General features: G+C 36.8%; 1 protein-coding gene across 2 annotated transcripts; it reads left to right on the top strand.

Moving 5' to 3' along the window:
- The first annotated feature begins 6,457 nt into the window (after positions 1-6,457).
- On the top strand, positions 6,458-12,478 carry LOC132032984 (glutamate receptor 3.3). 2 transcript variants are annotated; one of them, XM_059422816.1, is made up of 7 exons: positions 6,458-6,470; positions 6,964-7,291; positions 7,660-9,002; positions 9,080-9,357; positions 10,585-10,616; positions 10,698-11,101; positions 11,769-12,478. In XM_059422816.1, the coding sequence occupies exons 2-7, from the start codon at positions 6,982-6,984 to the stop codon at positions 12,240-12,242; spliced, it is 2,841 nt and encodes a 946-aa protein (XP_059278799.1). In that variant the 5' UTR covers positions 6,458-6,470; positions 6,964-6,981; the 3' UTR covers positions 12,243-12,478. The 2 variants fall into 2 exon arrangements, with proteins under 2 accessions (XP_059278799.1, XP_059278798.1); XM_059422815.1 differs by lacking the exon at positions 6,458-6,470 and having other exon boundaries at positions 6,836-7,291.
- Positions 12,479-25,482: the final 13,004 nt, after the last annotated feature.

Raw genomic sequence — 25,482 nt, 5'->3', positions numbered from 1 at the left:
AAGGCTATCAAATAACTAAGTTTAAGGGGTAATTAACATTACTGATAATTTAGGGAGAAACAAAATAAGATGTACCAAATTTAGGGTCTTTGGTTATTCTGCCTATTTAAATTATTAGAAGACTATTATAACTTCAAAAAGTCTTTGAATAAAATGTGTGATGCTTTTTAACAATTTCATTAAGCGATCCTTCTATACATGCATTGATAATTAACATTACATTAAAGAAAGTTAAACTATGATTTTTACCATGAAAGTTCAACTATGTTGAAGTATCCCAAAATGTGAAATTTGGCTCAGCAGCGGCACATCTACGGATCTACCTATGCCCTATATTAAAGAGGGTTGTGAATTGGTATCCACTTAACATTGAAATCGACTCTATAATACAAAATTACAACAATAAATTATGGGAAAAAGCTCATAAATACCCTGTCCTATTAGAAAAGGCTCATAAATACTCTCCTTCCATCTTTTGGTCTAAAAATACCCTCAAAACTAAAAGATCAAATGTTGACTGTTTAAAAGGCCACGTGTCATTTTCTAATTGGTGCCACGTTTTAATTTATAATAATTATATAAAACCCACCCAAGTTCTATACCCAAACCGGTGGCCGACCCGGTTTGAATTAGAGCTCATACTACAGCTCCTATGAAATCAAGTAATTTCCTTCTTCTTCACCAGAGGAAATTACCTGAAAGTTGATGCAAAAAACCAAGCAAAAAAATCGGACTTTTCCTTCAAACTCCTCCTCCATTGATAAAAAAAATCAACCAGCTTTGTTGAAACCAATTGCTTCTCAAAATCCAGCAATTTCACACATAACCAATAATCCCAAAAAAATGAAGAGAGATCACGATTGAGAAGAAACTCAATCTTCTGGTAAAGCTAAGATTTTGAAGAAGAACAAGATGCTGGAATGGATGAACTTTTAGCTGTTTTAGGTTATAAAGTAAAATCCTCAGATATGGCTGAAGTTGCAGACAAACCCGAGCAGCTAGAAATGGCTATGGGTACAAATATGGATGATGGAATAATTCATCTTTCTACTAATACAGTTCATAACAATGGGTACAAAATATTGTTCTGATCGTACCTTCAAATCGGGTCGGCCACGATGGTACCATGGTTTTGAGGAGTGTCTCATTAAAGGACTGAAGCAGTCCTCCGTGATACCATCACAATATATGTATATAAGATGATGGTATCATAGAGGTTTTTTCGAGAAAAATGTGTCTTTTTGAATAAATGAACATGATCATCCATAATATCATCTCAGTATATTTATATACCATGATGGTATCATGGAGACGTTAAGAGAAGAAGAATTTGGCTCTTCCATGATACCATCTCATTATATTTATATATCAAGTTAGTATCATAATTTGGGGGCATCTCGGGTAAATGGTTTTGATTTTTTTTTCTGGGGGTATAGGCGGGTAATTATTTTGGTTTGAGGGTGCACGCGCTTTCTTTTCCCTATAATATTTGGGTTAATACAAGGAAAAAGGACATAAATGGCCATCCGAGTGAAACTATTGACACCGGCTGGCCCAAGAATCTTAAAAGACATTTTTTTAGCTTTTTCAAATAATATCATTTTCTAGCCATTTTTCAACTAATTTCAGTATGTGTATAGAATCTGTATCATTGTTGTATAGAATATGTATCACTACTGTATATGTGTAGAAAATGTGTCATACATATATAAACTGCATCATTATTGTATAGAATATGTATCCCTAAAGTATATGTGTATAAAATATATCATTATTGTATAAGTGGTGTATAATAAATGAATAATCAACGTATAATCAGTGTAATAATGTATACACACTAATGATACATATATTATACACTATTTACAGAAGCAAGGATTATCGGAGAAAAAAAGAAGAACGCCGGACAAGTTTTTCCAGACAAATCTGTATAAAAGGACCACCGACCCGTTTATTGGCCGCGAGTTTTTTTTCTTCCACTACTGGAGCACCACTACACCAATGTACCCCACTACACAACTCCGGCATTCTTGCAACAATAATTTATTCAAGCCGCCACTATTGGTCTTTTATGCCCCACAAACTAACTAGTGGACTGAAATCTAATGCACAAATCCCTTTCGGAGAATGTCAGACTTTCCCCTCTTTTACCCATATAAATCGAACAACAACAAGAAGTCAATGTTGCACAATTACAGTGCAATCGATTAGTTAACAGAAAAATTACAGATCCAGGATGATTAATCGAAGAAGTTGTGCTAACAGTTCAGGGATAGAGAATCCGAAAAACAGTTAATTGAGAGAAAAGGACTATAGAGAGCAGCTGAGTAAATTGTATTATCATGAACGTTTCAACTCTACACATTACATTGTATTTATATCTCTAATCATGAACTAATCATTAATTAACTACATTACAATCACTTGCACCTTTGTAACTAATCAGTTAAGCTGTAACTAACTTTGGGATAGAGCTGTTCAAAACCGAACCGTTACCGATAATTCAACCGCAAAAATGGCTTATTGGCTTATTGGTATTGGGTTATTGGATTAACGGTTGGTGAACGGATTAAAATCTTATTCTTAACGGCTTATCGGTGCGGGGACGGATTAATCAATTTTCTTATCGGGTAAACCGTTAACCCGTTAAGAATGATCATATTTACATTTTTATCCATAGGTATATAAAATATATATTGTAAACCCTAAAACAGGAAAACACTAAGCTAAAGCCCTAGCCCCATTCAACAATTAATTCAATATTCACTACTTCTTAGCTTAGGAAATGTGCTTGTTTAAGATCATTTGGTTGCTTTGGAGTTGTGCAAAAGACCTTGGGAGTTGGTACAACAGTTGTGCATTAATAATCATAGAATGTTATCTCTAGGTCAGTTGATACTTAATTTGTGTAATTGATAAGACTAAATGTGATGCTTTACTGAGAGGTTTGCTATTAAGGATATGGTTTTTATGTTGTGTATGAAACCAATTTCTAATTAGGACATTTTTGTTGTCACTGCATTAAAGTTTCATCGTCTCTTGGATCTAGCCGATACACCATCCGATAACCGTTCGATAATTGCTAATTCAATACCAAACCAACCGATATCTTATTGGTTGGCTAGCGGATTAGTGTATCCAAAAGCCGATAACCGATAAGCCGAACCGTTAAGCATAATTATCCATCCGATCCGCCCGATAAGCAACCCTACTTTGGGACTTAACCTAACTAACTTTATGAAATTAACTGCCTAACTAACTCGGCTGTATATCCACGTGTATATCTACGTGTACTGAGTCATATACTTGCATCAATACCGCCTATTGAACCACATACTTGTCCTCATGTCTCATACTACTCCTAATTAATGATTAATAATATGCGAGTGAAGCAAGTTGCAACTGGCAAATGCTGATGGAGATATGAAAAGGAAGGAACCTAATTTGGTGTTGCTCCCAAACGCACAGGTAAGTATACGTGGTCGTACAACTAATATAGGATTTACAGTCCAGATATCGTACCCACAGAGACTTATGATTAACCGTCAACTAAATTAAACTAATGCTAATTATCTAAACAAGAAATAGAATCCAAAGTTATATTTATAAACTAACTAAAAATAAAAAAATAAAACAAATAATGAACTTCAACCAAGAAAGAGCAGATTTTTATCAGAGAAGAGATAGATCTAGGGCTATGACTACTAACAATCCAGTTGAGTCTTCAAATCGTTCTACCTATGGGTTACTAGTTGATCGGTTGATGTTAACTTTATGAGTATCTTCCGAGTTGCTCACAAGCCTGTACATGCTACTATAACGTCTATATTCCTATGGTTGCCAGAGATCACAAGAATGCATTTACTTTTCCGTATTCAACTAAGCAGGGCTAAAGGGTATATTCCTATCCTCATAGGCAAAAGGATTAATCGAACAAGCTCTATTAATTCTTATTACACATGCAAATTCCCTATCCTAGTTCAATTCACACGCCACAGATAGTGTCTAACTATTTCATCAAATAATCAAACAATTAAGACCAAGAATAAATAGATAACCCAAAGATGAAAATCAATAGATATAAACGATAATCAAACGTCAACTTTCATGTTTGAGCCAAAACCCTAGAACTAAAGAGTTTAGATCCACATAGACATGGAGGAAAAATAACAAATCACCCGAATAATACATAAAAATGAATACTACAGAGAAGAGAAGACAAAACCCTGTAACTACGGCCTCCACGGCGATTCCAAGCTCTCTCTAGGTCCAAAGTTCTGAACAAAGGGTTTCAAGCTATCCAAAATTATGTAAAAATTGTGGCTTATGGAATATTTATAGGTGTAGGAAAAAGCCCAAATAAAATAACTGAATCTAAAGTGAATTGGGAAATATTTTGATTCCGAAATCAGGCCAGTGCGCAAATTGCCGCATTCACTGTTGCGACATAGAGAATTGCTGCTTCTCTCTTTTTTTTTTTTTTTTTTTTTTTTTTTTTTAAATAAATCCCAACCATTACACCATAAGTAGCCAATGATTAGGCATCATGATGTCTGCCACTTCTTGTTTCTTTCTTTTCTTTTTTTCATTTTTTTCTTTTGTAATTTCAATCCAATTTTTGCTCCAAATTTCTCATATTCACACCGCTTTATTCCTACATAATAAAAATATAAATATTAAGCACAAAACAATATAATAGTATTCAATAAACGATTAAAAATATTAAAATGTGAGGCAACTAATGAATAAATATATGCATTTTAAGCCGAACATCATTTAGCCAATTGAATATTATGCATGTATTGTGCTATATGTCTGAAAATTATAGAAATAAATAAATCTGGAAGCAACAACTTCTATTTTGTTTATTAAATTAAAGTTTCGTTGATAAATGGAACGAGCTCCATAATTAGTGGTTGTAAATCACATTATAATTATTTATAGGACAGCATAAGAAGTCTAAGCTTAAACCAATTTACTTATTAGACAAGAATTTCTCGATCAGTAGATATATTATTTTTTCATTAATCAAAAACCACTTGATCGTTAAAATACACAAGGAATATGGTTTATAATTCATATCGCAAAGTTTTTAGGCGAAACTAGCTTTTCATGATTTGTTTTTATATTTCACTTCCCTCTCTCAAAGTGAAAATCTTCTTATTTGAGACATTTCAAACTATTTAACTTTATCATGTATTATCTTGTACTACTTTCAAGAATTCAAATTCATTTAATTATTAACTCCATAAACAAATGATTTCATTCGAAGATGCTTCCTTGCTTATCCAACCATAAAATACTAGTGATATCCCTATAAAGGAGAAAATTGATTTATTTTTTTCCTAATTCAAATATGTGTTGTTATGAATATATATCGAATAGATTAAAAATTATTCTTTTTAACTTATGAGTCAAATGGTGTCAAACAAAATGAGATTGGAAAGTATTAAGAGTCAACTCTCAAGAGGCAGATTAAAGATTTTAAGTTTTATCGCTTCTAGTCCATTTGTATCATAATTATATTCTTGTTGCTCACTAGATTTGAATAAATTATTTATATATATTAAGTAGATATTTTAACACAAATACAAGACTTAGATCAAAGTTATTAAATTCTGCTAAACTTGTAACTTCAATTATAGCTCCACAACCTACCCCTACAACAAAATTATTCCATCCATTCATTTATTTTCAATAAAACGTGATCAGAACTCCCTTTCAAGTCCAGAAGTTTCCTTCCTAAAATACAAACAAAAAATGAGACAATTATTAGATATTTTTGTCGCAAGTTGCAGAATGTTTGTTACTGTAACTGAAATAATTGTAGCCCCAGCAAAGATAAAGACTTCAAAATTATTCCGAACACACTTTATTCTTTGCTTTGGCCAAATCACAAACTCTCTTATTCTTCCTTGTGAATGGTGTGGTGTACAGTCCAAATGAACGTGAAAAATTCCCTTTTTCTTATTTTTAATTTAAGTTAGGAACACCTTTTTTTTTTTCCATCTTTTTTCGCCGTCCTCTTTTTTAGAACAACTTAAATATTCACGTGCTTGTAAGAGTCGTCCTTCCTTCTTGTCTTAGTCCTAAATCTTTCACTTTGTTTTCACCCCCTTTCTTAAATAAATTCTTCTGGATTTTTTTTGGCAAGTTTCAAACTTTCCATTTTAACAAAACCAATATCTTCGCTTTCTAATTATCTTTTGAATAAAAGAATTATTTGGGGCATTCCCTATATATACTTGCCAAAGAGAATCAACAATTTCACTGGGATTCTCAAAGTTCCAAACTTTCCCGTTGTACTCAACCAAGATTTCAACTTTTTTAGTTTTTTCAGTTAAAGAATTAGAAGGGTCATTCCTAACTGCCAGATTCTTGAAAAATAAAAAGAGTAATTAAGTAGTTGCTCATCATTTTGCTAGCAGCAAGAAGAAGTTACAAAGGGATTTTGGCGGAGAGGTAAAAGGGTATGTTCAAAATCTTGACTTTAGTATCTATTCATTCTTCTATCTTTTACTATGTCTGCTCCTCTTTTTTCCCTTGCTTGTTACTATGAGTCTATCACTTATGATATCTATTCCTGTACTTGTCTCATGGCTAAAAGAATGTGCCTCCTTTTCTGCTTTATTTTGCTTCTTTCTCACTCTTTATTCATTTAGGTAAGTTAGGTGTTCACAATAATGGTTCCTCTCTAGTGACTACTTATGTCACACTTTAATTTTAGCATAGAATCTAATTCCTTTTTTCAGTTTAAGCCAGCTGTTACTTCTTTTTTTTTTTTTTTTTTTTTGTGTAATGCATATGCACGAGCTCTTTCTTTTGGAATAGTTTGATGTTGGAATTTTGTAGTTTATACAGCTTTCATAGCATTTAGTCGATAATATGTTAAAGCATTGACATATATTGATGTGGTATGATCTTTCCCAATGAACCTAAGTGTTTGAGAATCTTATCTTGTAGAAGGAAGTGGTAGGATGAATGTTAATTAAGCACGCAAAGATCCTGGTGTGCCGTTCATCTAGGATGATTGTGGTTTGGATTCTTGTCTCTTGGCTAGTATGCTTTGGAGTGAGTTCAGATGGGTTGAGTGGAAATGGGACGTCAAGGCCAGCTGTTGTAAACGTTGGAGCTATTTTTACATTTGACTCTACAATTGGAAGAGTTGCCAAGATTGCAATTCAGGAGGCTGTCAAAGATGTTAATTCCAACTCTAGCGTCCTCCAAGGAACCAAACTTGTTGTGAAGTTGCAAAATTCCAATTGCAGTGGGTTTCTTGGCATGGTCGGAGGTACTGTATTCTCTGTTCATTTCCTTTAATATCTGTTACACTACCTTAGGCTCAGTTGATATATAGTCAGACCTCTCTATAACAGTCGTCCCTCTTAACAACATTTCACTATAACAACCATGTTTTTTGTGGAATTGACCTTTCATGTTATGTTATATTATATGTTCTCTATAACAACATTTCGCTATAGCAACCAAAAAATATCAGGACAAATGGTGCTGTTATAGAGAGGTTTGACTATAGATAACTGATGGATTGTGCTATTAGAATCAACCGAACTATGATGGCAGTGATTGATTATTTTCCAATTCTCTCATTTAAGGGTAAATTTGAGATTCAAAGACTAACACTTTCTTTTTTGTTTGCAGCCTTGAAATTTATGGAGACTGATGTTGTTGCAGTAATAGGACCACAATCCTCTGTAGTGGCCCATACGATATCCCATGTTGCTAATGAACTCCAAGTTCCATTCTTATCATTTGCTGCTACTGATCCCACACTCTCCTCTCTTCAGTTTCCTTATTTTCTCAGGACAACTCAAAGTGATCTGTACCAGATGACTGCAATAGCTGAGATCATAGAATATTATGGTTGGAAGGAGGCGATTGCGATTTTTATTGATGATGACTATGGGAGAAATGGTATCTCTGCGTTAGACGATACACTTGCATCGAGGCGCTGTCGCATCTCATATAAAGCAGGGATTTCCCCTGGAGCTACTGTAACCCGAGGTGATATTATGGATGTTCTGGTAAAGGTTGCCCTAATGGAATCTAGAGTCATTGTTCTACATGCATATCCCAAGGTAGGGTTCATGGTACTTTCAGTGGCACACTATCTTGGAATGATGGGTGATGGTTATGTATGGATATCCACAGATTGGCTCATCACTGTGTTAGATTCGTCTTCTCCCCTTCCACTAGAAACTATGGATACCATGCAAGGAGTTCTCGTTTTGCGTCAACACACTCCAGACTCTGAAAATAAAAGAGCGTTTTCGTCTAGATGGAACAAGTTGACAGGTGGCTTATTAGGGCTAAATTCCTATGCACTTCATGCATATGACACGGTTTGGCTAGTTGCACATGCTATAGATTCATTTTTTAATCAGGGAGGGACTGTTTCGTTTTCTAATGATACTAAGTTGCAATCAGTTGAAGGAAGTAATCTTCACCTTGAAGCAATGAGTATTTTTGATGGTGGGCCACTTCTGCTGAAGAACTTATTGCAAAGTGATTTTATCGGTTTGACGGGGCCATTCAAGTTTACTCATGACAACTCTCTTATTCGTCCTGCATATGATATCATAAATGTAATTGGAACAGGTTTTCGGCGTGTTGGTTACTGGTCTAACTATTCTGGCTTGTCCATCTTGCCTCCTGAGACCTTTTACTCGAGTCCACCTAATCGTTCAAGTGCAAACCAAAAGCTTTATAGTGTTGTATGGCCTGGAAATAATGTTCAAAAACCTCGTGGATGGGTTTTTCCAAACAATGGTAAGCAACTGAGAATAGGGGTGCCCATCCGAGTTAGTTACCGGGAATTTGTGTCTCAAATTCAAGGCACTAACAATTTTAAAGGTTTTTGCATTGATGTATTCACTGCTGCTGTAAACTTATTGCCATATGCTGTTCCACATCAATTTGTCCCCTATGGAAACGGGCATGAAAATCCAAGCTACACCGATATGGTGAAGCTAATCACAGCCGGGGTAAGTTATATCCATATTTACCTAACATTAAATGATTCTAACTATATTTTAAATTAACTATTTTTGTGTGCTCCCAGAAATTTGATGGTGTTGTTGGTGATATTGCAATAGTTACGAATCGGACTAGAATTGTCGATTTCACACAGCCATATGTCGCATCTGGACTTGTTGTTGTGGCTCCATTCCAAAAGTTGAATTCAGGTGGTTGGGCCTTCCTAAGACCCTTTTCCGCTCAAATGTGGGGAGTTATCACTATTTTCTTTCTCTTTGTTGGGATGGTAGTGTGGATTTTAGAGCACCGAACCAATGACGAGTTTCGTGGGCCGCCCAAACAGCAGTTGATAACGATTCTATGGTGAGATCAAAGGTTCTTTTTCTTCCTCTTTTTCCGGTTAAATCAACCTTGATGTGGCAGAGGGTCTAGCATTCATCCCTCATGTATATTAACAACCAAAACGTGAATACATAAAGTAGGAGGACATAATTCCTTATCTCCAGAAGTCCCATGTGGAAAGTGGAAATGCCACTTTAAAAAAAATCATAATGTATTTATGTGCATACATGAAATGTTCTAAGAAAACAAAAGGATGATTTCCCCATCTTGCATCAATTAGCTTTACGAAATAACAAAAACCATTACAAAGTGTTAACATTCTCATATGAAGTTACAAAATGGTGAGAACAAAGACCGTTGACAAAAGAAGCATCATAATCCCAATACTTGCATGTTATTTACCGGGCATTGTAACTGCTAATTAAAGGGTTGTGAGCAGGCCCAACCAATAAGGTGGTGCGGAATGTGTATGTATATGCCAATAAGAGCCCAGGATTTGCCTAAAAACACACTAATGTTAATGACATAGGTCCATACATTTATTTTCTTCTCCTCTTAATTGAACAAGAAAAATTAGATTGTGGGATAAAAATGCTGGTTCCTGATGATATGATTGTTATTATGTCAAAACTTACATGTATCATTTGTATCTTTCTATTTTTACCCAAATTCTATATGAGTTCGGAAAACAGCCATGATAGCTATGGGTCAAACCGCTACAATGGGGAGATATCATGCTGCTATAGCTACTTCATTGCGATTTGTTCGCTCAACTGCTTATCTTACAATACTTATAACAGCTTTCAAGAGCTATGTTGGTAAACACCACCTGCCTCGACTTTAAACTTTGCTAAAGTGCCTCCGATTCCTCCTTTATACCATGTGACTCTTTGATCCTACTACTCAATGATTGGAAGTTCATAAATTGCACCTGGCACTTTGTAAATTTTAGTTCTTTATTCTCTATATAAGTTATGAATGCAGTTGATGCTCATACAATAGTTCTTTGTTTGAAAGTTCCTAGATTTCTGGAATTCATTGTTTTCATAAAATGGTGAATCTCCAGCAACCTACTTTTTTTGAGCATATAAAGCTGGAAGTTCTTTGAGCATTCATATGGTTTATGGCTTTAGTTTTATGTGAGCACTGACCACGGTCCATTTAATTTATTCAATTGAACTTGATTTGAGCGCAAAATCTCTATTGTAAAAAGACTATTTGTCTGACAATTATTTGTTCTTCTTGCAGGTTCAGCCTTTCAACTCTCTTTTTCGCCCATAGTAAGTGAACTATAGTGCGATATATTTGTTTCGTGGTGCATCCTATGTTTCCTCTTTTAACTTTTATCATCTTTTACACAGGAGAGAATACTGTAAGTACGCTTGGTCGCATGGTGCTGATCATATGGCTCTTTGTGGTTTTGATAATAAATTCAAGTTACACGGCAAGTTTGACCTCCATCCTCACTGTGCAACAACTATATTCTCCTATTAAAGGAATCGAAAGCTTGAAAGAAATTGATGAACCTATCGGGTTCCAAGTGGGTTCTTTTGCAGAACGGTATTTGGAGGAAATTGGTATACCAAAATCCAGACTTGTTGCCCTTGGATCACCGGAACAATATGCTACAGCACTTCAACGTGGTCCTGCAAAAGGGGGCGTAGCTGCAGTAGTGGATGAAAGACCATATGTAGAACTTTTCCTGTCAAATCAGTGCAAATTCAGGATTGTAGGTCAAGAATTCACCAAAAGTGGATGGGGTTTTGTAAGTTTCTCTATTCCTACTGCTTTTTCTTTTTTCATTTTTCCTCATTCTGTGTGCCTCCTGCTCTTTCTTTTTCCCTTTTTTTATATCCTGATTCTGTAAGTACTCCTTGGTTTAATCCTTCATATGAAAGAGGATTTGCAGCTTATCTGGAGTTTTGTGGTTCTGAAGAAAACTGGGAAGAGTGTCGTACATATTAAGAGTTGCATTTCGTTTGTGTGTGAAAACAAATGCATGTAAAAGAGTTGTTGAATCTCATAGCAAGTCCTGGAGGATTCATTACACACGCGAGAATGCGAGTTTATTGCAATAACAACATACCCAGTATATTCCCGCAAATGGGGTCTAGGGAGGGTAGAGTGTACGCAGACCTTACCCCTACCTCGAGGAGATAGAGAGTTTATTCCATGTCTGATATTTGCAAATCAAAATTATCTAAAATGTCTTTGAGGTGAAAGTGATATTGGTGTCCGTTTCAGGTTCAGGCACTTCTTAAGGAAGTTTTCATTGACTTAAAAGTTTCTGTCCTTGAATTGTTTGTAGCATGATTTGATGTCGGGATTCTGCATTTCTATAAAGTTTATTAGATTCTTTATTTATCTGTTGTAGACACAGAATCCAGCAATCATGTTTTCCTCTGTCATTTTGTGCTTTTTATTCTGAATAGGCATTTCCTCGGGACTCTCCCTTAGCTGTCGACTTGTCAACTGCAATTTTAACACTCTCGGAGAATGGAGATCTCCAACGGATACATGACAAGTGGTTAGCAAGAAGTGCATGCAGTTTAGACAATGCTGAGCTTGAATCAGATCGCCTTCACTTGAGAAGCTTTTCAGGCCTCTTTCTTATATGTGGGATTGCATGCTTCATTGCTCTCCTAATATATTTCCTCCAGATTCTGCGTAAATTTCGCCGGACTTCCAAAGCTGAAGTTGTTTCAGATGGTCAGAATAATACTTCGCGTTCTAAACGTCTTCGAACTTTATTGTCACTTATTGATGAGAAATCAGATAAATCGAATAGAGGCAGTAAGAGAAGGAAAATAGACAGATCAGTTTCTGATGACAACATCGAAAGTGACTTGGGAAGGGATTCCAGATGTAGAGAATCACAGGTTTCTTCTCAGAATGAAATTCATTAGTTCAGTTATGCTAGCCTACATTTCTTATGGGGTTCTCAGCAAGTTTCAATTTTGAGTAATTTAATCAGTAATCACTTCAAAGATCGGTCAATCACTTAGTTATGTTTTATAGATGATAGAATTGTTTTTATACATCATATATAAGATTCCATGTCAACTGTAAATTAGCACAATCTTTACATAATCAATAGCATTTCTTGTTCTGGGAAGAGTGATGGAACTAAAGTTTGCTTCAACTCTAGAAGACTTTTTCTTTGGTTTCATGTGAATGATGCTGACTTTGTCATTGTGCTTTAATTATCTCAAGATGTAACTATGAGCCCGTTTGGATTGGCTTATAAGTTGCTTATAAGCTGTTTTCAGCTTTTTTGAGTGTTTGACTGACTGCCAAATTTAAGCCATTTTGTGCTTAAAATAAGCCCAAAAAATTAATTGGGCCCGTTTGGCTTAGCTTATCTAAAACAGCTTATAAGTTGAAAACAACTTATAAGCTGCTTTTTTTAAGCCCATCCAAACAGGCTCTATAAAGGATATAAATCCTCTAAATTATCAAAAAAGAGAAAAAAGGGATGATTAGTCCTCTTAAGGTTTCATTCTGTTAAGAGGCATTATCAGCCTTGGCATTGGACTCTTCTGCGCAGGACCTAGCTTTGAAGATGAGTATTATTAGCAGCTGTAATTGATACTTGATTTTGGCTGAAGCCTTTGCTTTATTGAGGTATAATTAAGTAAACAAAAGTTGTGCACTTTCTAATATTTAAGTGTAGATGAGAAGGTCACACAATTCAACATGGTATAAGAACATGCAATGGACTTGCGTTCAAATCTCATTGCCACCCTTCATCATAAATATAAATAAATCACGTGTTTGGTTCATTGGAAACATCAGGCTCGCATGCGAAAGGGTGTACTAAAGATATAATTTAGTAAATGGAAGTGTCCTCTTTAATAATTTCAGCTTTTAGATGAAATAGTCACACAATTTAACAGTCACAAAATCGTGCTTTAGTCCTCCTTATTCATCATTAGTTCCACTAGCTCACTTCCCAGAGGAGGAAAAAAAGAGCAATGCACTTAGCCCTTGTATCATTACAGCTTCCACTGAACTCTCTTGTGGAGAAGGAAAAATGAAAACAAAAAATGGTACACTTTACAAACCCTTATGAGCTTATTCTTGCTACATTTTGTGATAGAGATTTAGGTGTTGCACAAAAAGGTGTCATTCCATAATGAATGTCATTATCTTGGTGCATTTTCAGGGACGCCTCAATTTTAATTTGGTTTAGTAGGGATGTTATATTTAGTAGGGATGTTATAGGATGGGTGAATAAAAATTTGGGTTGGTCACTTTGTTATCAGGGCAATTTGCAGGATTGTCCTTCGCTGGGTGTGGTCTTTAATTTTTCGCCCTCAAAAAGGTGGTCTTTAACTTTTGTCCATGTAAGGCAGAATTTGCACATGAGTAAAATTTGCAAATTTCTGCCTTAAGGTAGAATTTTGCCTTAAGGCCCAAATTCTGCCTTATGGACAGATTTGCAAAATTCATCCTTGTGGTTTTTTTTTTTTTTTTTTTTTTTTCACTGAGTTGGGGTTCAAACCCACAACATCGGTGTATTAGACGAAGGGCAAAACTTAAAGACACCAATTTGAAGGACAAAAATTAAAGACCACCCCAAATGAAGGACAATCCGTGCGAAAAAAAGGTTATTGTTATTGGGAAATTTTAACTCTGGCCTGAGATAAAAGCTCTTAACTAAGGGAGGGCAATTTGCAGGATTGGCCTTTGCTGGGGTGGTCTTTAATTTTTTGTCCCTCAAATTGGCGGTCTTTAACTTTTGCCCTTAAGGCCCAAATCTGCCCGTGCAAAGCCTTAAGGCAGAATTTGCATGGGCAGAAATTATGCCTCTGCCCATGCAAATTCTGCCTTGTGATTTTTTTTTTTTTTTTTTTTTTTTTTTACCGATTTGAATCCACAACCTCGAGATGTTAGGCGAAGGGCAAATCTTAAAGACCACCAATTTGAAGGGCAAAAATTAAAGACCACCCCAAATGAAGGACAAGCCGCGCGAAAAAAAGACTAAGGGACATCCTAAAATGGACACACTGCTATATTAATGAAAGAATAGTAACCTCTTCATTATTTGTCAAGTGCTTTGCTGCTTGTTGCTACTTTATACAACAGTAGTGAATATTTCTGCGCTTCGCGCAGTCATACAAAATTTCGTTAGATTTATCAGATGATATTTTCTGTCCGGGTACTAAAATAGATAATCTAAATTAACTTTTAACACTAAAAAAGCTTAAAAACTTCAATTTCAAAGACTCCTGCGTGCCTGTACTCCTATATATCGTTACATTGCCTTGTTAGATTATGAGTATTTTGAAATTTTAGTTTTAATACTATCCTTTATAGCTGGAGAAAAATAATATTCATAATGTTAATGATAGTATTGAATAATTGCACATGAGTTTTGATCGTTTATAAATCTATTGAATTATATTTTTTTCTCTAATAGATGGACATAATTTTATGACCCAATCAAAGAATAGTGTTTGAAGGAGAAAATAAAAGTTAACATGATTGGATGTGATAATGACTGAGTAGTAACCAAAAACTAACAAATCCCTTCACTGTCACATAATATATTTCATTGTCATTATACTTAAGGGGTTAGTTTAAAAAATGATCTAATTTATATAGGCTGATAATTTAATCACACTTTTATGCTATCAAAGAGTAGGTTTCTTTATGCCAAATACTAAATATATCTTTAATTTTTCTTTCACAACTAAACATACTACTAATTTATAGTCAAGCTAGAGGTATTTTACAAAATAAAAAATAGAAAAATTAAACAAAAAGTAAAATTAAAACATGACCTATACATTTGTAGTAATCGAAAAAGTAAAGTAAAATGAAACTGCCATAGCGGCACAACATTGAAATGTCTAAAGCGAAACTCTATATTTACTTGGTGCATTAGATAGTAGTAAAACTTTTGATCTTTAAGAAATTACTTTCCATTAATTAAAAAGAAAATATGAAATTAAAAGTAGAAGAAAAAAAAAAAAGAGAAATAAGGGGCATCGCAAGTTGTGGCGTCTAATCGACATTTCTTCTCCTATTCGTTTTTCATTTTCATTTTTGCCAATTTACTATCGTTCTTCTTCTATTTTCTTTTATACTATTCCAAAAAATGAAAAACTTTTCTCCTTTTTCATGCCTATAAATTTTCAATTTCTTCTCATAATTCTTTTCAAATTCCCTTTGCTGCTTTCTAGTCATCACACTTATCCTATAATTTCAGAAATGTAATTAACGCGTTAAAATAATAAGAGAAGTCGAAAAAGGAGGAGGAGAAAATTTATTTCTTTGTGTACTTAAAGTAATGCCGAAAATATTCGTTCTCGATCTTTTTCTTTTATGAACATTGCAAGAGCAATATTTTTTTCTTGGTCCATAAATAAACTGGGTAGCTAATGAATTCATGGTGATTTTTTGCTGGTGTTTGATTCCCCTTTGTTCCAACTTTCAAGTACTTCAACACCAGGTTTATAGATTATCATTTACAAATACGAATAGACAATAAAAAAGTTGATACCTGAGGAAGAATGAAGGAGTTCTTTTCCTCTGAATTTGTACAAAACCTTGGATTTGTTAGACTTTGTAATACATCAGTATAAAAAACTATAGAATCAAACGTCGTGAAAGAAAAAACAGAAAGAGATTATCGGTATAAAATTTACCTTCTCACAAGTAAAACAGTACACGGGAACGATATGCGGCCCTTCTAATATTGATTATTCTTAAAATTGAAAATAACTGTGCAAGAAGTAGTGAAATACAGAATATCTAGATAAAATTGTAAGAAATATTTTCCCTTGCCTCCTTTCATTACTTGAATTGGTTTATATACAAAATAGGAGAATAATATTCTAACCTAAAATAGGAGATTACACAATATACAAAATATTCTAATTAATATTTACATATTCTATCACACCCCCACAGTCGAAACGGGAGGCTTACGAACGCTGAGACTGTCCCGAAAATCTTCAAATAAGACCTGTGGTAGTCCCTTGGTGAAAATATCGGCAATTTGATAGCGGGAAGGAACATGAAGGACACGAACCTGTCCGCGCGCAACCTTCTCACGAACAAAGTGAATGTCCATTTCAATGTGTTTGGTGCGCTGATGTTGCACCGGATTTCCCGAAAGATAAATGGCACTCACATTGTCACAATATACCATAGTGGCCTTATGAATGGGACAATGTAATTCCAAGAGAAGATTGCGAAGCCAACAGACTGACGGAGACAACATTAGCAACCCCACATACTCCGCCGCAAGACTCGAGCGAGAGAGGGTAGGTTGGCGTTTCAAGACCACGATATCAAGTTATCCCCAAGAAAACACAAGAACCGTACGTTGACCGACGTGTGTCGTGCGGCCCCCAATCCGCATCGTTGTAAGAAAGAAGATCCGTAATCGAGGACGGATAAAGATGCAAACCATAGTCAAGTTGTACCCCGAATGTAACGGATGATACGCTTGTGCACGCATATGAACCTTCGCGGTGCATGTACGTGTAAGCATACCGTTGAACAAAGATAAGAGATATCCGACCTCGTGAAAGTAAGATACCGAAGGGCACCCGCGAGATCGCGATAGTGAGTCGTGTCATCATAAGGAGCACCCGATGTGCCGCTCACCTTCGCTTAGTATCAACCGGAGTGAAGTAGCCTTACACGAAGACATCCCACCTCTATCAATGATTTCTCGGCATACTTGCGTTGCGAAAGAAACATCCCATCTTTATGTCGAGTGACATGAATGCCAAGGAAATAATTCAAAGGACCCGATCCTTCATAGCAAATTCCGAGGCAAGAAGAGCCATAAATGGAGCATCGAGAGAATCTGAGGAAGCAGTAAGAATAATATCATCAACATAAAGTAGCATGTATGCCATCTCGGACCCCTTTTTGTAGATGAACAAAGAATTGTCAGATCTGCTGTTTGAAAAACCAAGAGAAGAGACATAATCTGCAAAACGCTTGTACTATGTTTGGGGCCTCTGCTAAGCCCATATAAGGACTTACGGAGTAAACATACATAATCCGGATGAGTAGGATCTCTGAAACCCAGAGGTTGATGCATATACACTGTTTCCTGGAGCTCACCATGTAAGAAAGCATTCTTGACATCTAGCTGATGAATAGGCCACCTCTTTGATAGGGAAAGACTGAGAACAAGATGTACGGATCGTAGCCGGCTTTTTTACTACCGGACCGAAGGTCTCACCACAATCAATGTCAACCTATCGAGTCTTACCATCACCTACAAGACGGCTTTATGCCTCTCAAAGTCACCATTAGATTTTTCTTTTATGAGTGAAAATCCACATAGAACGAATAACATTCACATTAGGTGGACGGGCACCAACTCCCACGTCTTATTTTTAATAAGAGCATCAAATTCATCATTCATAGCCATTTTCCAATTCGGGTCGCGAAGGGCGGTCAGAGGGTTACGAGGAAGAGGGGATTTCGTAACCATGGTATTTAAGTTAAAGAGGCGTTTTGGCTTAAAAATACCATGCTGACTCCGGGTCACCATTCGGGACGGATTGGGAGAGACGAAGGCGGGGTGACGGTGGGGAGGGAGGCGCCGAGGAGGGGATAAGGGGATGGGTGGGGGCCGGTGGGAGGGGACTGGGCGAAAATGCCGGGTCACGGTGGGAGAGGGGTAGGAGAATTAGCAAGTGATGCAACCACAATCGGAAAATGCCATCATCCAAAAACTCATAAGTAATAGAAGTGGGAGAATGTAATTTGGAAAAGGGGAAGACATTCTCATCAAAAATCACGTGACGAGAAATAATGATTTTATGGGACGATAAATCATAACACTTATACCCTCTATGATTCGTAGGATACCCTAAAAAGACACACGGTGTAGACCGAGCTTGCAATTTGTGGATAGTCGGAGAAGGAAAGAGGGGATAGCATAAACACCCAAAAACGTGAAGATGAGAGTAAGATGGCTTTTTTTGGTATAGCATTTGAAGAGGAGAAACATGACCCAATAATTTGCTTGGTAAAATATTAAGAAGGTATGTTGCCATTTGTAAGGTGTGATGCCAAAACGAAGGGGGGAGAAAGGCATGAGCAAGGAGAGTCCGAGTGATATTATTGATAGATCGGATTTTTTTTTCGGCTTTCCCATTTTGTGAAGACGTATGTGGACAAGAAAGACGAAATGACATCCCATTAGACTCACAAAATTTCCCGAATTGATCATTATCATATTCCCTCCCATTATCACATTGGACATTTTTAATATGACGTTCAAATTGAGTGTGAATGTGGGTTTTCAAAGCTAAGAACTTTGAATAAACATCGGATTTCTTAGCCAACGGAAAAGTCCATAAAAATTTCAAAAAATCATCCATAAACAGAACATAATATCGATGACCCAATGAACTTAACACGGGAGAGGTCCACAAATCACTATGAATAATATCAAATGGCATCAAAGTTTCGGAAATAGAAGAATCAAACGGTAACTTAATGTGTTTACCAAGAACGCAAGAACGACAAATACTAGAAAGACTAGATTTATTACATTCAATGCTTTTACGAACCCTAAGACAATCTAAGATAGAATTTCCCGGATGACCCAAGCGAGCATGCCAAAAAGGAGAAGACAACGCCGCAAAGTTTGATGGAGTGGTGGTTGGATATTTGATGGTGGTAACCGGATAAAGATCTCCCCGACTATCACACCGCATTAGTGGCATCTCCGTCTGAAAATCCTTCACAGAAAACCCATATGGATCAAAATCAACGATACGTAATTATCGTAGTAAACTTCCTGACCGAGATTAAATTTTTAATGAGTTTAGGGAGCATGTAAGACATTCCGTAAGGATAAAGCGGGGGTTTGGGAGAGGCAAACTAGTATGACCATAACCATGAATTGGAATCGAATGACCATTTCCCACAACAATACCATTATTTTGATTGCTCAAATTAAAATAAGACCAGAGATTACCGCCGAGGATGTCATATGAGAAGTGGCTCCGTGTCCATGTACCAATTTTGGTCGGGCGGGTTCAAGGTCATGGTGTGCATTGCGGACTCAATGTCGGTTGGAACATACGACCTCGGGGAGAAGCCACCGTCGCCGTGTAGCCGGCCGAGGCCGGAGGAGGGCCCAAAATACCGTGCCGTGGAGGGACGGCGGCGGATGAGCCCAAGAGGCCGTCGTCGGCACGGGGAGGAGGAGCCGCCCGCCGGCCGGCCGGGGACCCGATCGCCGGGGCCAAAATGCCGACCGCCATCGCGCGGTAGTCCATCGGCCGCCGACCGCCGCCGGCGGCGACTACCGCGGCCACCGGATTTTGCCGCCGCCCGAGCCGCGGCCCGAGCCCCCCCCGTCCGGCCGGCCGTTTTGGCTCGGGGAATTTTTTTATTTCCCTCGGCGTGAGCTTGAGTTATCCGAGGGGAGTGGCGCGTCGTCGACCGAGGCCACCATAGCCGAGCCAGACCCGTGAGACACCATAGCCGCAAGTTCACGTTCTTCCAAAACAAGAGAAGATCGAGCCTCAGTGAATGGTGGGAGCGGCTTTGCATGGCGAATTTGTGTCCCAACCCCTTTGTATGCATCAGTGAGACACGAGACCAGTTGAAGGACAAGGCGGCTATTCGTCACGGGGCCCCAACATTTTTCGCCTGATCGGCAAGGCTCTTTAGACGTTGACAATAGGCGGAGGCATTGGAAAAATCCTCCATACGAGTCGTCGTGAATTCTTGTTCAAGAGTCACCGCACGAGAAGTTTGATGATTTTGGAAGATATCACGTAAGCGGTCCCAAGCCTCCATGGCAGTAGCATCCGGTTCGAGGATAGTGTTTAACAGATCATTCGAAATCGTCGAATAAATCCATTGAAGCACGGTGGCGTCAATGGTGGTCCATAGTTCAATTTCCTCATCGCTTTGGGAGCGGCTTCTCCTTAACCTTACGTGGAGGAATGATGTGATGAAGGACCTTGTGAGAACGAGCATGAATTTTGAAAAGCTCGGCCCATGTACCATATTGTGAGTTTTCCATCTCAAGAGTAACGAGATGTGATTCTTGATATTGGAGACCGCGAGGGCCGGGTGGAACGTGGGCTTAGCCGGGGTGGTTGGTGCGTCGGCCATGGGAAAAGAAAGGAAGGGGGCGACGGCTTAGGGAGGAAAACATAAAATAGGGATTTAGGGCGTAGCGGAAGGAGGAAGAAGAAAGAAACCCTATTCTGATACCATGTAAGAAATATTTTCCCTTGCCTCCTTTCATTACTTGAATTGGTTTATATACAAAATAGGAGAATAATATTCTAACCTAAAATAGGAGATTACACAATATACAAAATATTCTAATTAATATTTACATATTCTATCAAAAATTACGACTTGGAAGAAATAAATAAAAGAAAGTAAAAAAATCATTGTTTTCCATACACTCATAGCGATCATTTTTACTCAGATTGTGGTTGCTTTTAAAGCAAAAATCCACAATGAACTCTATATTTGTTATGTAACTCATGTTGCTTCTAATTTTTTGTAACAAATATAGATTATAGCTGTTACAAGGATCCCTCTAACTCATATATTGATTATCTTGGACGGAGAAGGGGATTTCTAATCGTTACAAGAAGAAATGAGTTTTTTTTTTTATAATATGGGGGGTGGGGGGGGGGGGGTGGGGGAGAGGGAGAAGGCAAAAAAAAAAAAAAACATTAGGGGTAGGTAGCACGCACGAAGAGTATATGAAGGTGTTATTAGGAGAATTAAAGGATGGTTCAACCAAAAAAAAAAAAAGAATTAAAGGATGGAGTTATAAACTTTTCAGTTTCTTTCAACATTAAACATATAGCACATCTATCTATCATAAAAATCATCTTAAGTTAATTCTCTGCTACGTGGGATGACTGAATTATGCGGTTACGTGGGCTTTATTGCCAAAAAATATTTATTATATGAGGCTTTTGATAATCCTAATTAGTAGATAATATAGAGAAATGAAGAAAAAAATGTAAAAAATGAGAAAAAAGATAAATAGGAATGCTGGTCATAAAGAGGTGTCACATCACCTCTTTATGACCAAAGATCTATAGTTCCCTGAGAGATTCATACAATGGATTATGTAATGTGTTCAAACAGTATCCTACTCGCTTTATCAATGGTCGATTTAGTACTCCGTTTCAAGCTAGGGGGGTTTGAGGCAAGACCCAAGGGACCTTTTATCCCCCTACTTGTTTGTAATAGCTATGGAGTACCTTACTAGACTTCGAAACAACCGAAGGACATTCCCGATTTTAATTACCACCTAAGATGTGAAAAATTTAACACGGTTCAACTCATCTTTGTAGATGACTTGCTCTTATTCGTAGGGGTGACACGGTTCGGTTCGGCTTGATGTTTAGCTTGTTTCGAGAATTTTCCAAAGCATCGGGGCTGGTGGCAAATATGGATAAGAGCTCAATTTATTAAGGAGGGTACCACATGACGTGCAATTGGAAATCAACCACTTACGGGTTCCTAAAAGGTACTTTGCCTATGAGATATCTTGGGGTTCCTCTCAAAGACCAAAAGAGTCTCCGTTATTCGGCCCAACCTCTACTAGAGAAGATCATGGGAAGAATACAATGTTGGACCTCTAGATTCCTGTCCTATGTTGGCCGAACCCAATTGATTAAGAGTGTGCTATTCTCAGTACAAATATTCTGGTCGCAAGTCTTTGTTATCCCAAAGAAGGTAGTGAAATGCATTGAAGCCCTGTGTAGAAACTTTCTCTGGTCAGGGGGTGTGGATACTAGCAAGAAGGCATTGATAGCTTGGGAAAAACTTTGTTGCCCAAGGACAACAGGTGGCCTTAACTTTCTAGATGTGCAAGTATGGAATAAGGCTGCAATGTGTAAATTACTTTGGAATTTAAGCAAGAAAAAAGACAGGATGTGGGTTCAATGGGTCCATATCTACTATGTGAAGCAAGACACTCTTTGGGCAATACAACCAAGCCAAGCATCTTGGATGGTTAGGAAAATACTTAAGGCAAGAAAATATTTTGAGGAAGCGAGCATACGAAACGAGAGGTGATGAGGGATAAGTTCTCTATAAAGCGCATTTACTTGAGAATTAGAGGACCCGTTCCCGAAAGTAGATTGGAGAAGGCCGGTTTGTAATAATGAGTCCTGTCCTAAATGGACTTTTATCTTGTTCCTTGCCCTCCATAGAAGGCTACGCACAAAGGACAGGTTGGCTGAATGGGGATGTGTTGACAACGTGGATTGTGTACTATGTGACAATGGAATTCTTCACTGGCAGCATATCAACAGGTAGGTAATGGGATGGGAAGATGAAGTACAATGGGCCTTGGAGCACTATAAGGGGAGAGAGCGGCGAAGAAATGAGCTCTATAGAATGACCTTTACTTCGTGGTATACTATCCGGCAAGAGCGGACCCTCGAATTTTTGAAGCAAAAAGGAGACGAGTGGATGCCATAGTACGTCTAGTGGTGCGGCAGAAATACATGTAAGAGGGGCAACAAAACCTAGACTAGAAAGAACCATGAGGGAACCGAATTACTATCCGTAATGTAGCCGCATTTGCTAGGAATATAGTAGTTGAGAAGGATAAATAGGAGGCTACACACAAGACCGGGTCATCCCAAAGACTTGTTTTCATGCTTTGTAATTCCTACACTTGGTAATATACAATCAGTTATTTACCAAAAAAAAAAAAAAGGTGCCACATCACCTTGTTTATATCTAGCTTTATAATATATACTAGTGTACTTATTCGCGCTTCGCGCAGCCGTGGAGAAAATATGAACAATATTAATGTTATTTTTTTTGTAAAAGAAATAATATCACTTAATCAAACATCTTTTCATTTTCTAATTCATGATTCTTTAGATAAATTAATACGCATCAAGATTGAATATGAAATTATTCATTTAAATCAATAAATGTTAACTTGAATGAAAATTAAGAAAAAAATGTAAAAAACCGAAAATGCAAACTTAAGAGGTAGCCAGTTTCGTTTAATCCTTTATAAACAATCTACTATGATAGCTACACCAAAAAAAAAAAGGCCAAACCCATCGACAAACACCTGTGGTCGTCCACTTCTTTCACTTGAGCACCTAAAGTAGCCCTTGTTCCATTTAGACACTTCAGGTGGGCCATTCCTATTCCACTTAGACACGTTTTGCACCGTTATCGGAGCAAAACCAACACCAATCGTCTCCTACGTGGATTAAGTGACCAATTAAATTGTGCCAGCTCATTTAAATTGCGCCAACTCAATTAAATTGTGCCAACTCATTTTAATTGTAAATTCGCTAATTTGTAAATTCGTGGAGTTTTGACCATTAAAAATTGGGGCTTTTGGGCTGGTTGGATGTGCAATGAGGTAGCGCCCCATTTGGTGTTGGTTTTGCTCCGATAACGGTGCAAAAAGTGTCTAAGTGGAATAGGAATGACCTACCTGAAGTGTTTAAATGGAACAAGGGTCGCTTTAGGTGCTCAAGTGAAAGAAGTGGACGACCACAGGTGTCTGTCGATGGGTTTGGCCAAAAAAAAAAATGGTTTCTTTCATGTGTGTATACACATTTTTTAACTTATAAGGGTGCCAATATTAATATATAAAATGTTGAAATGTTGATCTTCCCTACTTACTTGTTAACATGTGAAGCATTTCAGTTACATTTTAAATTTGGCCTCTAAATAGAAGGTAATTATTTTTTAGTAGACACTTTTAAAATCTATATCTATATAAAGCTGGGACATAAGCCAGTTGATGTGGCATGTCTCAAGTCCCTGCATTTGTATTTATCTTTTTCCTCCTTTTTTAGGAATTTCTCTATTTTTAAATTCATTTAATAGGCTAAAAAAAAATCTCAAAGTCACCTCATTTAATGAAAAAAAAAAAATGCCTGCTAATGCATTTATAGTCACGTCATTTAAGAAAAAAAAAACTGTCCCTTAACTGCATTTACCACAAGAGTAATTAGTATTTATTACTAACTAACAAAAATCAAACTTTTGATTGAAAAGGCACTCCTCCTCCTTCCATTCTGATTATGGCGAAGCCATTTTTTTAATAACAAATCCATCAAAGATTCTTAACTAGCCGAAAGAGAGACAGAGAGAGTCCTCGGTACTTCTGCTAATATTCTGGACATATGCATCAAAGAGAGAACTAGATTATTGCATCCTTTAAGCTTTTCAGATATGTGAGTAAGCTTTTCATATAATCATATGATTGAATTATACTGTTTCTGCCTTTAAATATAGGTAGCCATGTTTGCGAAGATGTACATATAATTAACAACATTCTAAAATTAAATCAAGTTACGCAATATATTTATAATTTAAATTATGCAAATCTCTACCCTAAAGATCAACAAAGTAAAATTCTGATTTGAGTGATTTTACTGATTTGATTTTTCCTTTGCCAATTTCTTTGAGCAACCTTTGAGTTAGAACGTGGAGCAGCCGGGCAAGCAATCAGAGGAGGATTCAGGTTTTAAAGTTTATGAGTTTCTTACAATGATCTCAAATTAACGTCAAATAATAACTGGCTTCAAATCAACTATTTGTAAATATTTTATGAATTTCTGGATACAAATACATGGTATGAACAAAAAGAGGTCTGAAGAATATGACATCTCTGTCTCATTTTTTTTAACTCCATATATAATCATTCAAGAATAAATGAGAGAGTTAAGTAGAACTTTTTTGTCGCATACAATAAAGAAATGATGACTTCAACAAATGCGGTGGTGTTGATTTGTGTGTTTCTATACTAATTAAATATTACTTTATTTTTGTAGTTTTCCCTCAGTTACTAGATAAAAAATTCTCAATTGAGGATCCATCTGTAGTTGAAGACTAAAATATTATTAATATTTCAATGTTGGAAGAGATTTTTTGTTTCGCGCGGACAAGTTGACTAGTTCTAACAAAATGAAAAATGGAAACAACTATTTTTTGGACTTTACTAATTAAAGCAAATGATTGGGTTTTCAATTGTGACTTTTGTGTTTTTAGTATTACGGTTGAATTGTATTAAATAAAAAAAAACAATAAGGTCTCTCAATAAAAAAAGATGAGGAAAAGAATGGCGAAAAAGAAAAGAAAAAACAAAAAACCCAAACAAACTTAAATATAGGCATAACTGAAGTGTCG

The sequence above is a fragment of the Lycium ferocissimum genome, chromosome 10 (assembly GCF_029784015.1).
Source record: "Lycium ferocissimum isolate CSIRO_LF1 chromosome 10, AGI_CSIRO_Lferr_CH_V1, whole genome shotgun sequence".
NCBI classification, from domain to species: domain Eukaryota; kingdom Viridiplantae; phylum Streptophyta; class Magnoliopsida; order Solanales; family Solanaceae; genus Lycium; species Lycium ferocissimum.
The sequence above is the reverse complement of the archived record's forward strand: the minus strand, read 5'-3'. Positions and strand labels throughout refer to the sequence as shown.

Excerpts from the sequence above, each read along its gene's own strand:
- LOC132032984 (XM_059422816.1), top strand. The coding sequence starts at position 6,982 with ATGTTAATTAAGCACGCAAAGATCCTGGTGTGCCGTTCATCTAGGATG. Across the intron at positions 9,358-10,584 it reads CAGTTGATAACGATTCTATG|GTTCAGCCTTTCAACTCTCT; the intron begins GTGAGATCAAAG and ends TTCTTCTTGCAG. Across the intron at positions 11,102-11,768 it reads CCAAAAGTGGATGGGGTTTT|GCATTTCCTCGGGACTCTCC; the intron begins GTAAGTTTCTCT and ends TATTCTGAATAG.